The sequence below is a fragment of the Chiloscyllium plagiosum genome, chromosome 28, assembly GCF_004010195.1.
Source record: "Chiloscyllium plagiosum isolate BGI_BamShark_2017 chromosome 28, ASM401019v2, whole genome shotgun sequence".
Taxonomy (NCBI): Eukaryota; Metazoa; Chordata; class Chondrichthyes; order Orectolobiformes; family Hemiscylliidae; genus Chiloscyllium; species Chiloscyllium plagiosum.
Genome location: NC_057737.1, coordinates 25,409,058 through 25,425,253, shown reverse-complemented (window position 1 = coordinate 25,425,253; position 16,196 = coordinate 25,409,058). Strand labels below are relative to the sequence as shown.

General features: G+C 38.8%; 1 protein-coding gene across 1 annotated transcript in view; it reads right to left on the bottom strand.

Annotated features, from left to right (window-relative positions):
• Nucleotides 1-16,196, bottom strand: part of LOC122564055 (calcitonin gene-related peptide-receptor component protein) — a 98,100-nt gene that overhangs the window by 77,085 nt on the left and 4,819 nt on the right. Inside the window, exons 2-3 of the mRNA XM_043718530.1 lie at nucleotides 7,926-7,962; nucleotides 6,651-6,749 (exon numbers count right to left, since the gene is read on the bottom strand). Coding sequence (XP_043574465.1) covers nucleotides 6,651-6,749; nucleotides 7,926-7,962 — 136 coding nt within the window. The remainder of the gene's footprint in view (nucleotides 1-6,650; nucleotides 6,750-7,925; nucleotides 7,963-16,196) is intronic.

Here is a 16,196-nt window from a genome sequence, read left to right as displayed (position 1 = left end):
AGAGGGGAAAGATATAAAAGAGACCAAAGGGACAACTTTTTTTATGCAGAGGATGGTACCTGTATGGAATGAGCTGCCAGAAGATATGGTGGAGGCTGGTACAATTGCAGCATTTAAGAGGCATTTGGATGGGTATATGAATAGGAAGGGTTTGGAGGGATATGGGCCGGGTGCTGGCAGGTGGGACTAGATTGGGTTGGGATATCTGGTTGGCATGGACGGATTGGACCGAAGGATCTGTTTCCATGCTGTATATCTCTATGACTCTATGTGCAGGCAGCAGAGATTGAGTGAATCCTTAATAGAGTATAAAGGCAGTAGGAGTATACTTAAGAGGGAAATCAGGAGTGTAAAAATGGGACATAACATAACTTTGGCAAGTAGGGTTAAGGAGAATCCAAAGAGATATTATAAATGTATTTAAGGACAAAAGGGTAACTAGGGAGAAAATATGGACCTTTAAAGATCAGCAACGCCACCTATGTTTGGAACAGCAGGAGATGGGGAGATATTAAACAAATATTTTGCATCAGTGTTTACTGTGGAGAAGGATGTAGAAGATATAGAACCTGTGGAAATAAACAGCGACATTTTGAAAAATGTCCATATTACAGTTTAGCGGGTGCTGGATGTCTTAAAATGCATAAAGGTGGTTAAATCCTTGGGACCTGATCTAGTGTACCCTAGAACTCTGTGGGAAGCTAAGAAAGTGATTGCTGTGCCCCTTGCTGAGATATTTGTATCATTGATAGCCACAGGTGAGGTGTCAGAAGACTGGACGTTGGCTAACGTGGTGCTACTATTTAAGAAAGATGAAAGGGAAATGCCAAGGAACTACACACTGGTGAGCCTGACATTGGTAATGGGCAAGTTGTTGGAGGGAATCCTAAGGAACAGAATTTACTTGTATTTGGAAAGGCAAGGGCTGATTAGGGGATAGTCAATCTTGTTTTGTGCGTGGGAAGTCATGTCTCACAAACTTGATTGAGTTTTTGAAGAAGTAACAAAGAGGATTGATGAGGACAGAGTGGTGGACGTGATCTATATGGAATTCAGTAAGGTATTTGACAAGGTTCCTCATACTAGATCGGTTAGCAAGGTTAGATCACATGGAATACTGGCAGAAGTAGCTATTTGGATACAGAACTGGTTTCATGTTAAAAGACAAAGGGTGGTGGAGAAGATTACTTTTCAGACAGGAGGCCTGTGACCAACGGAGTGCTACAAGGATTGGTGTTGGGTCCACTGCTTTTTGTCAGTTATATAAATGATTTGGATGTGAACATAGGAGGTGTAGGTAGTAAGTCTGCAGATGACACTAAAATTGGAGGTGTAGTGGAAAGCAAAGAAGGTTACCTCAGTGTATAACAGGATCTTGATCAGATGGGCCAAGGAGTGACAGATGGAGTTTAATTTATATAAATGTGAAGTACTGCATTTTGGAAAGGCAATTCAGAGCAGGACTTATACACTTAATAGTAAGGTCGTGGGGAATGTTGCTGAACAGAGAGATCTTGGAGCGCTGGTTCATAGCTCCTTGAAAGTGGAATCCCTTGGTAGATAGGATAGCAAAGATGACATTTGGTATGTCAAATTTTATTGGTGAGAACGCCGGAGATAGGAGTTGGGAGATAATGTTGTGGTTATTGGTTAACACTGGTTAAGCCACATTTGGAATACTGTGTGCGATTCTGGTCTCCCTGCTATACGAAGGATGTTGTGAAATTTGAAAGTGTTCAGAAAAGGTTGGAGGATTTGAGCTATAGGAAGAGGCTGAATAGATTAAATTAGATTACTTACAGTGTGGAACAGGCCCTTCGGCCCAACAAGTCCATACCGACCCGCCAAAGCGCAACCCACCCAGACCCATCCCCTTACAGTTACCCCTTCACCTAACACTACCGGCAATTTAGCATGGCCAATTCACCTAACCTGCACATTTTTGGACTGTGGGAGGAAACCGGACCACCTGGAGGAAACCCACGCAGACACGGGGATAAGGTACAAGCTCCACACAGTCAGTTGCCTGAGGCGGGAATTGAACCTGGGTCTCTGGTGCTGCGAGGCTGGGGATATTTTTCCTGAAGCACGGAGGTTGAGGGTTGACTTTATGCAGGTTGATTAAATCATGAGGAGCATGGATAGGGTAAATAGACAATCTCTTTTCCCTGGGGTGGGAGAGTCCAAAACTAGAGGGCATAGTTTTAGGGTGAGAGGGGAAAAACCTAGAAGGGACCTAGGGAGCAACTTTTTCACGGAGTGGGTGGTGTGTGAATGGAATGAGCTGCCAGAGGAAGTGATGGAGACTGTTACAATTACAACATTTAAAAGGCATCTGGATGGGTATGCGAATAGGATGGGTTTAGAGGGACATGGGCCAAATGCTATCAAATGGGACTAGATTAATTGAGGATAGCTGGTCAGCAGGGACGAGTTAGAGCGAAGGGTCTGTTTCCGTGCTGTACACCTCTATGTAATAAGTTCTTTAAAAGACTGTCCATTTTCCATGTAGAGTCTTTTGATGCATTTTTCCAATCCAGGTCGGCCAATTTGTTCCTCATGCTTTCATAACTTCCACTTATATTTAACATTCTTCCTTCAGATTGAATACCTCACTTTTAAACATAACGTAAAATTAGATCCTATTGCTACTCATTGTCCTCTCTGTGGGGATGTCTGGTTCATGGCCGTTTGCTTAGGGATCCAAATGAGAGAATAGAGGTAGAAATAATCCCATATCTAAAATATAATAAGACATTTAATTAGAGAAACCCCATGGCTCAACTTGTTAAATTGAAGACCTAAAAATGCATAAAACACTATATATTTACATCCTGAGATGTAGTTTGAAGTTGGTCTTAACAGAAACATCCCAAAAAAATTACATTAGTGGGATCTCCCAAAAGTTTATAAAACAAATATTTAGTAGGCACCCCAAAATGCACAAGTGAGATTTTACAGTTAGAAAAATGTCATGCTTTATTTGAATAAAACAAAATTCGAGCAGAAATGCAGTAACAAAAATAAAAACTGAAAAAAATTCTGAAGTAGCAGTTAGCAGTCGAATGGCACTGTGATAAGTAACAAATAAACAATTCTACTAAACAGCAAGTAATCAACACTTATGGAGATGATATCTAGATGATGATATAAATTCATGCTGTTTGTCTGTTGCTTGGTGTAATTCTGTTCTTAACTGTCTTCAGATTCTAATTCTGTTTTACACGACCATGCCTTAGTTAGCAGTCGAATGGCACTGTGATAAGTAACAAATAAATAATTCTACTAAACAGCAAGTAATCAACACTTATGGAGATGATATCTAGATGATTATATAAATTCATGCTGTTTGTCTGTTGCTTGGTGTAATTCTGTTCTTAACTGTCTTCAGATTCTAATTCTGTTTTACACGACCATGCCTTCTTAAACGGACTTGCAGAGCACACTTTCACACTACCTTAGTTGCTTACTATAAAGCAAACTACTCCTTTGCTGTACTTTATGGATACCACCTCCATGACTGCTGAGAGGATGTAGCAGAGTATTAGCTGTAAGGTTTCCTAGGCAACAAGCTGTTCAATCTGGTGCAACACTGCTGCTGTCTATGCAATGCTGCTGAGAAACTCAAATTTTCGTTTCATTTCCAACAGATTTGTATATACTTCTCATCACTGACGCCCACAAAAGATTTCTGATTGAAAAAAAAGGCAAAAGATAAGGATGAAGCCCCACAAAGATACTGAAATGAAATCAAGCTTGTAGGACCCTCACAGTTTGCAGAAAGTTATTAGTTCATATGAAAATGCTACCAAATATTCAGAAACATTGCTCGAATCAATTTGATTTCAGAAAACCTGTCTGAGTGGTTAGATGGAATGCTCAGGCATATCCTAAAATTTCATACATTAGACCATAAGACAAATAATGCAGCATTTGAAATTGCAACAAAAACTCAAAGTGATATCCAAAAAATTGACAGTACTTCAGTTAGTTGATCAGAGCTGAAAAAACTATCAAGACCTCTTTGTAAGGCAAAGCAGAAAGAGGGTTTAAGCTAGGCATACTTAGATGACAGATGTCAGAGTGTTTGCAGATGAGCTGCAAATGAGAGTTAGAATCATAGAATCCCTAGTGTGGAAGCAGGCCATTTGAACCATCGAGTCTACACCGGCCCTCCAAAGAGCATCCCACCCAGACCCAACCCCAACTCTATCTCTGTAACCCTGCATATTCCATGGCTAATCCACCTAACCTACACACCCCTGGACACTATGGCAACTTAGCATGGCCATCCACCTAACCAGCACAACTTTGAGAAGAAACTGGAGTACCCGGAGGAAACCCACGCGGATACTGGGACAGCATACAAATTCCACAGTTACCCAAGGGTGGAATTGAATCTGGATCCTTCGTGCTGAAGCAGCAGTGCTAACACTGAGTCACTGTGCTGTCTCAAGGATGGCACAAGCCAGGTGAGAATGACATCATGACAGCAGCAGTGGTAACGTGTTTTGGGCCCGTTTGATTGTACTACTTTTAGATCACAACAGTCACCTCATGCACTGAAACTATTTTGTTTTCACAGGCATTTGGCCAACCATTCTGTCATTTAATCCTTAATACAAGATTGATTTTAATTCAAAGGGATTCTCTTTTTCCTCCCCACCACGTGTCCCCTAGTTTCTACAGATGGAGCCACCCTCTTAAGCAATCTAACTAGACAACCCTGGATGACAAGCTCCCAGATTCTTGCCTGGTGGCTGTACATCTCCCAGACCACACTAGCCCTAAACCTTGGACTGGCCACGACCCTTTCCCTGGACATCAGAGGCAGAGACTCCCTGACTAAGAACACCTCGACTAGATGCCTGACAGCCAGTTCCCTAGACTTGCTGCACCCAGGAAGCCAACATCCTGTGGGGATTTTATCAAAACCTTCTGAAAATCGAAATAATACATTCACTTGTTCCCCTTTATCGACTCTGCTAGTAATTATCTCAAAAAGAAGAACAGGTTCCTCAAACCTGTTTACTACCTTGCAAACTGCAGCAACAGGACCTATTGAATTTGGGAAGAAGATCACCAAAGCATCCATATCTCCGTAGCTACCTTTTTCAAGATGCTGGGATGTATAATATCAGATCCTAGGGACTTAGCTGCTGTCAGTCCCATTAATTTCTCCAGTGTAACTTTCTCACTAATATAAGTACCTCATTCTTCTTCGTGCCTCGAATTGCTAATTCAGGGAAATTTCTTCTATCTTCCTCAGGGAGGACAAATACAAAGTAATCATTTAGTTTCACTACAATTCTCTATTCTCTTTCATAAATGCTCCTGCCTCTGCTTGCAAGGAGCCCACACATTTCCTTTTTGCATAGCAAGGAAGATTTTACAGTTTGTATTATTCTTTTGATATTTCACATTCATATTTATTATCCCTTTATCAGTTTCTTGATCCTTTTTTTCTAAAATCCATCTAATCCTTTGTTACACTAATATTTCTAAATAACTGGAGAGACTATAAAGACTACATAGACATCTTTAACTACCCATTGCCCATGCACCATCATATCTTTTTAATTATTTCCCAATCCACTTCAGCCAATTTGTTCCCCATATCTTCATAATTTCTTTTGTTCAAAGTAAGCACCCTGGCTTTAGACTGAATTACCACACTTTAAAACATAACATAAAATTCTAATCATAATATGGTTACTCGTCAGTAAAGGTTATTTTACAGCAAGATTACTAATTACCATTTTTCCATTACATAGCACAAGACCTTAAAATGTCTGTTCTCTAGTCAGTTCTTCAACATTCTGCTCTAGAAAACCAACTGCAACACATTCCAGAAACTCATTCTCCACAGCATTAGCCCTCATAAAATTTATTCGGTCTGCACGTAGTTTGAAGTTAACATGATTACTGTACTATTTACACTACATGCCTTTCTAATTACCTGATTTAATATCAGGCCCAACACTACCACTACTGTTTGGTACGAGTTGTTTACAGTCCAAAGTTTGCTAACCTTTGCTGCTTCTTAGCTCCACCCAAACAGAATTCACATTTCTTTATTCCAACAGAGATCCCTCTTTACGAATGAACTGATACTGTATGTTATTGTGTTCTCTTTTGTTCATCTGTCCTTTGTTCCCATTCCATTTTGACTCCCATACTTTCTCATTTATCCTTACCTAGCCCTAGACAACTGAACTTTTTCTGCCCTGCATTATGGTCAACACCCCTCAGCTCTGACCTAAATACAATCTTCTGCTTGTCCTAAAGATGGTGTTTAATTTTGACTCCATCTGTGCAACACCTTCTACACAGAAATGATAGATAGGGATGACTTATGATAATCATGGAGAAAAAGAAACAACAACCATTCCTTTCAAAATTTTCCAGTAATTTTGGTTTGTTTTCTTTGTAGCAAAATATGTGGAACAATGTGTCCGTTTCTAAAGAACCATGATTCATATGGGAACGATGAGCTAATTACTACAAGGTATATTATCAAAATTTCATGTCCCACCATGGAAGTTACACATGTTCATCATGATAAACTGAAGGGCTTTCCTGTAGATGACAAAAGGTTGGGTGAAAAGAATGCAAATCTTGGCAACACACAAATGTTGTATTCTACCTACCTCATACATTATTGTGTTAAGATTTTGCTGACCAGCACTGTGCTTCTTATTTCCACTTTCTTTCCGTTGCTCTTTAAGATCAGTTAGAAGCTTAAAGACCTAAAAGGAATAACAAAAGGATGAAAAATTGCCGATAGAACTTTCAGCTAAGATTTCAATGTAATAAATAGGGATGATCCAGCAATCCCATTATTCCACCAGGTCAGCTACATCCACATGGCATGCAAATTTGCAACAGGTTTATAATTATACAGTTACAATGCTCCACCTGACACTCCTTCCATGTAAACATTGTACACTTACAGATACAATAAATAAAGACAGTTTGAATTAATTTATGGGCGGCACGGTGGCTCAATGGTTAGCACTACTGCGTCATAGCACCAGGGACCCGGGTTCAATTCCCGTCTTGGGCAACTGGCTGGGTGGAGTTTGCACATTCTCCCGTGACTGCATGGGATTCCTCGGGGTGCTCCGGTTTCCTCCCACAATCCAAAGATGTGCAGGTCAGATGAGTTGGCAATGCTAAATTGCCTGTAGTATTAGGTGCCTTAGTCAGAGGTAAATGTAGGGGAATGGTTCTGGATGGGTTGCTCTTTGGAGGGTCGATGTGGACTTGTTGGGCCAAAGGGCCTGTTTCCACACTGTATGGAATTTAATCTAATCAAAATATATTGGCACTTTGACTCTAAACAAATATAGAAAATATAGAGAAGCAAAGAAAATAAAATGATAAACTTTTTATTATTTAGATGAACAAATTCTCATACTTCAATTTACCACACATAGCACAAGTGTTCTGCAGAGAAAAAGCAAATAATGCAGCAAAATTCACCTCAAAATAGCACTTAAATTTCTTTCAGAGTGTGGGCATCGGTAGATCAGGCAACATTCATTGCCAATCTCTAACTGACCTTGAGAAGATGGTGGTAATCTGCCTTCTTAAACCACTGCAGTCCCTGAATGTGGGAACACCGTAGTGTTGTTAGGATTGGAGTTCCAGTACTTTTACCCAGCAATAGTGAAGAACAGCAATATTATTCCAATTTAGGAAGGTGTGTGATACGAGGGGAATTTGCAGGTGGTGGTACTGTCATGAGGTTGCAGCTTTGGAAGGACTGTGGGAGTTTTTTTGGAACAGGAATCATATTGGAGTGAAAATATTAACTATTTCTCTCTCTAGAGACAGTACCAGACCTGAAATTTTTCTGTACTATTTTTATTTCACAGCTTCTTTTTCAATCATTGAAACGTGCACAAAGTTAGAAACTTTACCTCATAATTACTCAGCATTGCAGCATTTGCATCTTTTCTGAAAGAGAAAATGAAAGGATCAAGTTTTGCTTTGAAAAAACATTACAGAAATAAAAGAGACAAGTAATAGAGTACAGAATATAGTACTGCTTTTGAAAAAGTCAAATTGCTGTAACTCAGTAGTTAGTGAACACACGGAAGCACTGATAACTGTTCTTAATTAGCAACAAGTCACTTTGACAGGACTTCCAACCACAAGGTAAAATTCCTATGGCCTGGATTTGGTTGTCAGTGATAAAGTGTGATCTTTGCAGTTTGGTTTGCCCTGTTCCTAACATTTGTTCTAGTGCCAAGTCAGGAGGATCTCCAGCAGTTCAGCAACAATGATGCTATGAAGCAGAGTAAGTGCTCAATTACACTGAAGTATCTCACAGACAGTTACAAAGTAAAATGCTGATTAAAACTGATTGTCCTTTACTTTATACATTTTTTTCCCAAGACAGCAAAATGAAGATTGGGTACAGATTAGAAGCTGAAATATAAAACCAATTTTAAAAGAAATTTAAATGTTGGAAGTTCAGAAAATGTTAACATAACACAAATCCGAGTTTTCAAAATCTAGAGATGTTTGTCAGCAGTGGTTTGACATGATACAGAATTCAAATCCCAGTTACATTTATTAATATGGCAGTTTCTTTCAGCGGAAAGAGGGAGGTGCTCATAACATCAATGATTGCATTCTATGAGGAACTCAACAGTGCAGCCATGGAATCACTGACAGCTTTGAACTTATGTGCATCACTGAATGGTTTACACTCTGCACAGAGGTTAAAGTTTAGTTAATATCCAGGCATACACTTTTTTCAAATCAGTTTGATTTCAACTTGCACCTCACAAAACTCCCACCCCCCATGCATTACTTGTTCTCCATATAATGGTTATTTTAAATCAACATGTTCAGATGTGTTATGATCCATTGTCCAGGGCAGGTGGGATTTGAAGTCAGGCTTCCTGGCCCAGATATCAGGACATTACCACTGCGCCACAAGAGTTCATTCTATTCCCCATATATACAGCCAGTCAAGTTCTTAACTAATTATCCCTAAATTGACAAAGTACCATCACCTGTTCCCTAGTTCCATTTGGTTTCAGGAATACCTACCAGACCCGATTAGATGACAACATGAACTCCAGAAACTAATGTCAGTTTCAGAGGAATAATGAGGCTAAATTCAGACAGGTTTGCATCACCACCATAAAGTCCACATTAATATCTCTGTTTTACTTTACAGTCAGATATATAATTTTACTGCATGCAAAATAACTCTATTACTAGGTCAAGAACTCATAATTTGAAGGTATGTTTTTATTACAGTGCTCTGTGGGAATGTTTCTGGCAGTTTCAAATTCCTTATTGTGAGCTAATTTATGTCTTGTCTGATAAGGGAAGATGAATTAAATAGTATAGTAGATAAAGTATACCTGTACAATACCATGATTGTTATGTGTTGTTGGGAATAAAATTAATGTTGGCTAAAAATAAAGAAATGAAAATAGTGTAAATATTAAGGGAAATTATACAGAATTCAAATGAAATTAAGGCAGTGTTTGGTGATGGCACAACTGCTTGTGTAGTTGCAAAGACTATCCATGTCATTGCCAATGAGGTCCCAGGCAGCTAGCTGCAGACCATTTCCTTTGTGTTTCACAGATGCTGTAAGTGCAAGAAAGAGGCAGTAGCTGAGGAGCAAGAAGCTCAAGGGAGAGGCAGCAAGAGCATGGGCAGGAGTAGCAAGTGGTTTGTGAACACAAAAAGCATGGCGCTTGAGAGAGGGAACTAACTGGAGGGCTAGTGAGGACTTGGAAATAAATGACAAGTGGGAGCAGTGAGCAGTACACACAGAATGTGACAGCATGTGTTTGACCTAGTAGCATATAGGGCAGCACCAGTGCAATGAGTACTTCCACTAGTTATGACATCAACTATGAGGGAATCTGCTTGTGTCAGTGTATTTGGTGGGTGCTGAGTACACATGGACAACTATTCTTGTTCAGGGGCAACAGTGTAAAATTAACTTCATTTGAAAATCAGATGAAGTTGCAAATTGAAACATAGCACAATTGTAGAGATTTTACGAATAAAGGAAATGAGATAAAGCAAAATAGAAATTGTGGCCTATATTAAAATATATTTGTTTTATATACTTATCCACAATGTGCAGATTAACATTATTATATGGATTAATTTGACATAGACATGTTAGAATAAACAAACATTGAAAATATTTCTCAAATTCTATACGCATGCAAGCACCACCTTGTGTTCTAATACAAGGTGAGTCATCGAGTGCATGTTGATACATGGGGCTGAACTTTACTAAAGATTTTAGCTTCTCAATGGTGGCTACCTGCTAATTTATTGACCCTACCAACCTTGCCTCCATTCCTACTGAAGAATAATAAAGTTCTAGCTACCGTAATGGATTGGTTTTCGAAAGCAGGCATGCTATTTGGAGCATGTGATTTGATTTGCAACAGGGTGTATCTTTTAGAAGGACTAACTGAGGGGTCCTCTTGTAGTGCAGTGGTAGCGGCCCTACCCTGGACCAGGAAGCCAGGGTCAAAATCCCACCGGCTCCCAATGTATGTAATAACATTTCTGAACAGGTTGATAAGAAAAAAAAAGGTCAAATTAAAAGAAAAACACTAGCTGTTCCCTACTTCTCCCTCACCTTTTTTGGTTTTATACTGCCCTTATCGAGATTTGTTTGTAAATTATTCAACTGGAAACATGGGCATTTACTAATGGTGGTTAATAGACAAAAAATATTATGGGTGATTTGATGATGGAAAAGAAACCCACTCAGTTGTGTGTAAGTGCACTTGTGGATATGAAAAACAGAAAACTACGCTAGCTGGAGTGCTCTTGTGGTGCAGTGGTATCATCCCTACGTCTGAGCCAGGAGGCCTGGGTTCATGTCCCATCTGCTCCAGAAGTGTCAAAACACGCTGACTTAAAGGTTGACTTAAAATCATAAGTAAACCACTAACTCAGCAAAGAAGTGAAAATAAACGGGACCGTGGAAAATTTGTTGATAGTGAATGATAAGGAAGGAATTTCATGGAATCACAGGGAAGAAGTTAGGATTTGCAGAATTTGGTGGTCAGTCAAAAGTACTGCTCAGAGGAGATATAATTGATTATTAAGTTAGATAAAAATAAAATATATGTTAAAAGGGAAGAACCTCTTTGAAGTTTGGGAGAAGGGAATATCGGGTATTGAAAAACTAACAAGCATGGAAGAAGAGTTGAGCTACAGTGAGTTTCTGAATGTGGAAAGAAGAAATAACTTAAAATTTATTCATGAGATATGGGCATTGCTGACTGGGCCAACATTTATTGCCCAGTCCCACATGTCTTTTGGAAGGGACAAGTGAGCTGTTTTCTTGGACTACTGCAGTTTATTTGTTATGGCGTTAGTGTGGAAGTTCAAGAATCTCAGTTGTTACTGTGCAGAAGGAGCCCATTTGGCCCATTGTGTCTGCACCAGTTCAATTCCCTAGTGCCAATCTCCTGACTTTTCCTCATATCCCCCACACCATTTCAATCTAAATAATTATCTAATTGTGCCCTCTTGAATGCCTCAATTGAACCTGCCTTCACCACATTTCAAACCGTGACTACTCACATGTGCTAATTTTGCACATACTTTAAATCTATGTTCTCTCATTCATTTTTCTTTGATGAGCAGGAACAACTTCACCCTATCTACTCTATCCAGCCCTCTCATGACTTTTAAAACCTTTAACAAATCTCCCCTCAGCCATCCTCTCTGAGAACAAACTCAACTGTTTCAATCTATACTCATAGTTCCATGATTTTGACATAGCAACAGTGTAGGAATGATCATATATCTCCAAGTCAGGACGATGAGTGGCTTGAAAGGCAACTTGACCGTAGTGATGTTCCCATATATCTGCTCCCTTATCCTTCTGGATAGTAGTGATTGTTGATTTGGAAGATACTGACTAAGGAGCTTAGGTGAATTTCTACAGTGCATCTTGTGCCTGCTACCAAGCGTTGACAGTGGAGGGAGTGAATTCTGGTGGAAGTGGTGCCAAATTAGGTGGGTTGTTTTGACCTGGATGTTGTTCAACTTCTTGAGTGTTGTTGGAACTGCACTCACCCAAGCAAGTGGGATATATTCAAGGTGACAACTGACTTTTGCCTTGTATGTGGTGGAAGGTTTTGGGGGAATCAGAAAAAAGTTACCACAACAGGATTCCTAGCATCTGACTAGCTCTTGCAGCTACAGTATTTATATGGCTAGTCCAGTTCAGTTTCTGATCAATGTTCACCCCCAGGAAGTTGACAGTGGGGGATCCAGTAATGGCAATATCATTGAATAACAGTGATAGAAAGATCCTCTCTTTTTGGTGACGGTCATTTCCTGGCACTTAAGTGAAAGGCAATGGAAAGAAAAAGTACAAAAGTGGCAAACAGCAGTAGGACAGAGCAAGAAGTGGGAGGCATTGTAGAGTGGGATGACGATGGGTGAATGAAAACCAATACTTCCCCTCCATTACCCAGAGGAATAAAATACAAATTCAATTTTTTTTCCCCATATGGGAAAACCCAGTCTGGTTTATTTTCAGAGTTTTCTACATAGCATTGGAAATCCCCATGGGGTGTTTTACTCTATATGGCAAAAGAGGGGGCTGCAACTGTGAAAAAAAAATAAGGTTTAAGTTCTTCTAGCGTTCTTAAAACTTATCAAATCATGTGAAGTCCTTTAAATTCTGCAGCAGTTTGACTGTTCGAAAAATACTAAAACAATTCAAATAGCGTTAATATCTTGATTGTTTTTAACCACTTAAAGCCAGAAATTTAAAAGCAGTTCATATTCCTAGCAGGATCAGCACAAGATTGAAAAAGCACCACATTGCAAACAACCTTAGCAATAGGAGGATTCAAAGAGGAGTACAGGTACAGTATCAAATCTGGCCATCAAAAAAACCAGTGATGCAACATGATGAAAAAGCAATAATGTTTTAAGCTGTCATACAAGAATTTCAATTATTGTTAGATGAGTGAAATAACTTACTGGTTCATTGGACAGTACTGGTGCTGCATTGATACAGTGGTATGCCAATCGGTTGTAGACTGTATACCTAGCTTTACTTGCTGTCCAAATTATCTGAGCCAACACTGACCTAACCCCCCAACCTGAACCATGTGACTCAAAAGACCTGCAGGAGCCAAAAGCCAGCAATGGACTTAGCCCCAAGGTTGCTGGTTTTGAGACTCCGTTACTGTACAGATATAGATCATTTAAATGCAACACTCAGTCTGAGAAAAATACACCTGAATTAATTTATGTGAATACTAAAAAAACAGTAAATCACATGCTATATGTGAGCTTCAGTACATCAGTTATTTCTGAATAAAAATGTAAATAGAGAATTGCATGTACCTGTACATGCTTTAATCCAACCAATTGCAATTTTTGTGTAGTTTCTTTAACTTCAGAAAATATCTGCCACGCACCACAGTTGCAAAATCAGACTAATTGAAGCTAAATGACATTGATCCAAAAACATGTTAGGAGGGGTTTACTTAAAATTCAAATGATTCAATGCAAAGTTAAGTATAGAAAAACAAAAAAAAGGTGGGGCAACAGATGAAAAGGACAGAAAAAAATGTCATGGTCAAGCTTGAGATCTAATTTTCATTTTATAACAATCCTGTGAAGTGTCTAGGAGTATTTTATTATATTAAACAGACTAATATAAATGCATCATGTTGTATTTATGGTCACTTTGTCTTGACTATGCTTAATCCTTCTGAATATCAACCTAATGATGTTCATAAAGGTAACAGTTTTCTTTTTGATAACAAACTTCCTTAAATAGTATTCTCCCTCTCAAGTGTTATGGACCAGACTAGACCCCTTCCAAATATTTTAAGGTAGCCTAGACCCTAACATTTTCTTATTTTAAAGGTAGTTATGAAATGGGTGTTCCACATGTGATGCAACTGGTCAAACCACTTGCCGTTAAGCAAAACAATTTATTTAGATACTACGGTTAAAGGACAAACAAAAGAAAGAGGAATTAAAATAACTTAACTATTGGAAAATTTAACCAAATAATAGATACAGTACCTATTCCTAATTAACTGTTCCAATGCAGTAATATCCCATAAACAGACCCCTTAACAAAAAGGTAAATTCAGACACATTGTCATGTACAGTTTCCCAGTCCATGAGGGAACTACATCAAGAGAAAGTCACAGTGAGGAATCATTTACCCAAGTTTGCAACCCTTCTGGGACCCGAGAAGCGTCCAACTGCTACAGCTAAAAAAAAAACTAGGAAGTGTGATTTGAGAGAACTTAAAGGAGTCTTAACATTTTGACTTAGGCCAGCTCCCGTAGCCACTTCGCCACCTCTATCTTTACATCCTCTCTTCCAAAAACAACTCAGAACAAAATAACCTTTTTAAAGTGACAGCATTGTCACACAAGACAACATATTTGTAAGTAATCTATCAAAGAACCAAATTTCTGTCACACGTGATGGCAATCAATGTAAAATTGCTCACTTAGGAAAACTAAAAGATTCTTTCTGGGATAACCATTCTTTTGAAACCAACATGAAGCAAATTCCAAAGCGTAGATAACCTTGTGAATGACTTTCATAGCTGAATGTGGCATCTTCAAGATGCTGGGATTAAAATATTGTAAAGCAGCCTGGAAACCTAAAAGGTAATTCTAACTGTGACAGGTGCTGATTTCTCTGCCTCAAAACAAAATATCACTCATATAGTTGGGGTGTTGTTGCAAATTTCAAAAAGTTATAAGGGAGCAGACTGGGAGATCAAATCTGATATCATTGGTCTTAAAAGAAGTGTAAAAATTTAATCTTCCTGGCACAATAGAAGAAACTCTGCCACAGTATTAAGTAAATGAAATTTGCTCATTAAATGAAAGAAAACCCACTGGTCTGAATTTTCTGATCAGCAGTGGTTGAAAGGGGCATAATTTAAGGAGTGTAATCATAATTAATACCTGCCCACTGACATTCGTTGGGCTTTAAAACTGCTATTTGTGGTATTTAGAAAACTAAGACAACATGCTGCCCTCTACAGGATATTTGGGACATATGAGCAATAGAAGCAGGTTTTAAAAATCCTTACTGACACATGTGGACATATAAGTTAAATGTATAAATGTAGAAATGATTTCAATCAAAAGTTATGTATAGAAAGCAAAAGGGGACAACACATGAAAGGGACAGAAATGTAATTTTTAAAAAGTCTCCAATAATTAAAATTTAAAGAAATTAAACTTCACTTTTATGAAACTAAATTTTCTGTGCCAGTTGTTTGGTTGCAAGTAACCCTTATCCTGTCACAAACATTCACTGATACTTGAATCCACAAATCTTAACTTCTCCTAGACTCTCTGATGAGTAACTGAAGACGTATGGTGCAATGAAGCTTGAATAGGAACACCATAACTTGGAGAGCAACTTCCTCATATCCATGTTTATCAGCATCTGTTTGAATGTCTACATTATGTAGAACTCCAGGCCAATGTATGCAGTCTCTGTCCGATTTGCCCATTCATAAAAATAAATGCTGATTGCTAAGTCACTGATATGAAACTCAATGTCTATTCCATGAACCTAATTTCTATGAAATTAACTATCCATTTGGCATTTGGGATTCTCACAACAACATTTCACTGTCGATAATAAATGAATTTAAATTGTGGATGCTACCTGGGTTATTAGTTCAGACTTCTGGATTGCTAGCCCAATTGGATATCCATTACTAAAAACAACAAGTGCTGGATATCACAGGTCAAGCAGCATCCATGGAAAGATAGCAAGCTAATGTGGAGTCTCGATGAGTTTTCATCAGAGCTCCATTATATTGCACACTTTTATATCCTTCTAGCTTTAACTTTACATTGGCTCCCAAACCACCAAAGCCTTAAGTTTAAAACTCTTTATATTCAAATCCCTATGTGGCCTTGGCTCTCGATATCAAAATTGATTCTGATCGTAGGAGACTCTCTGAAATGGCTATTTAGAACATAGAACATAGAACAATACAGCACAGAACAGGCCCTTCAGCCCACGATGTTGTGCCGAACATTTGTCCTTGCTTAAGCACCTATCCATGTACCTATCCAATTGCCACTTAAAGGTCACCAATGATTCTGACTCTGCCACTCCCACAGGCAGCGCATTCCATGTCCCCACCACTCTCTGGGTAAAGAACATAC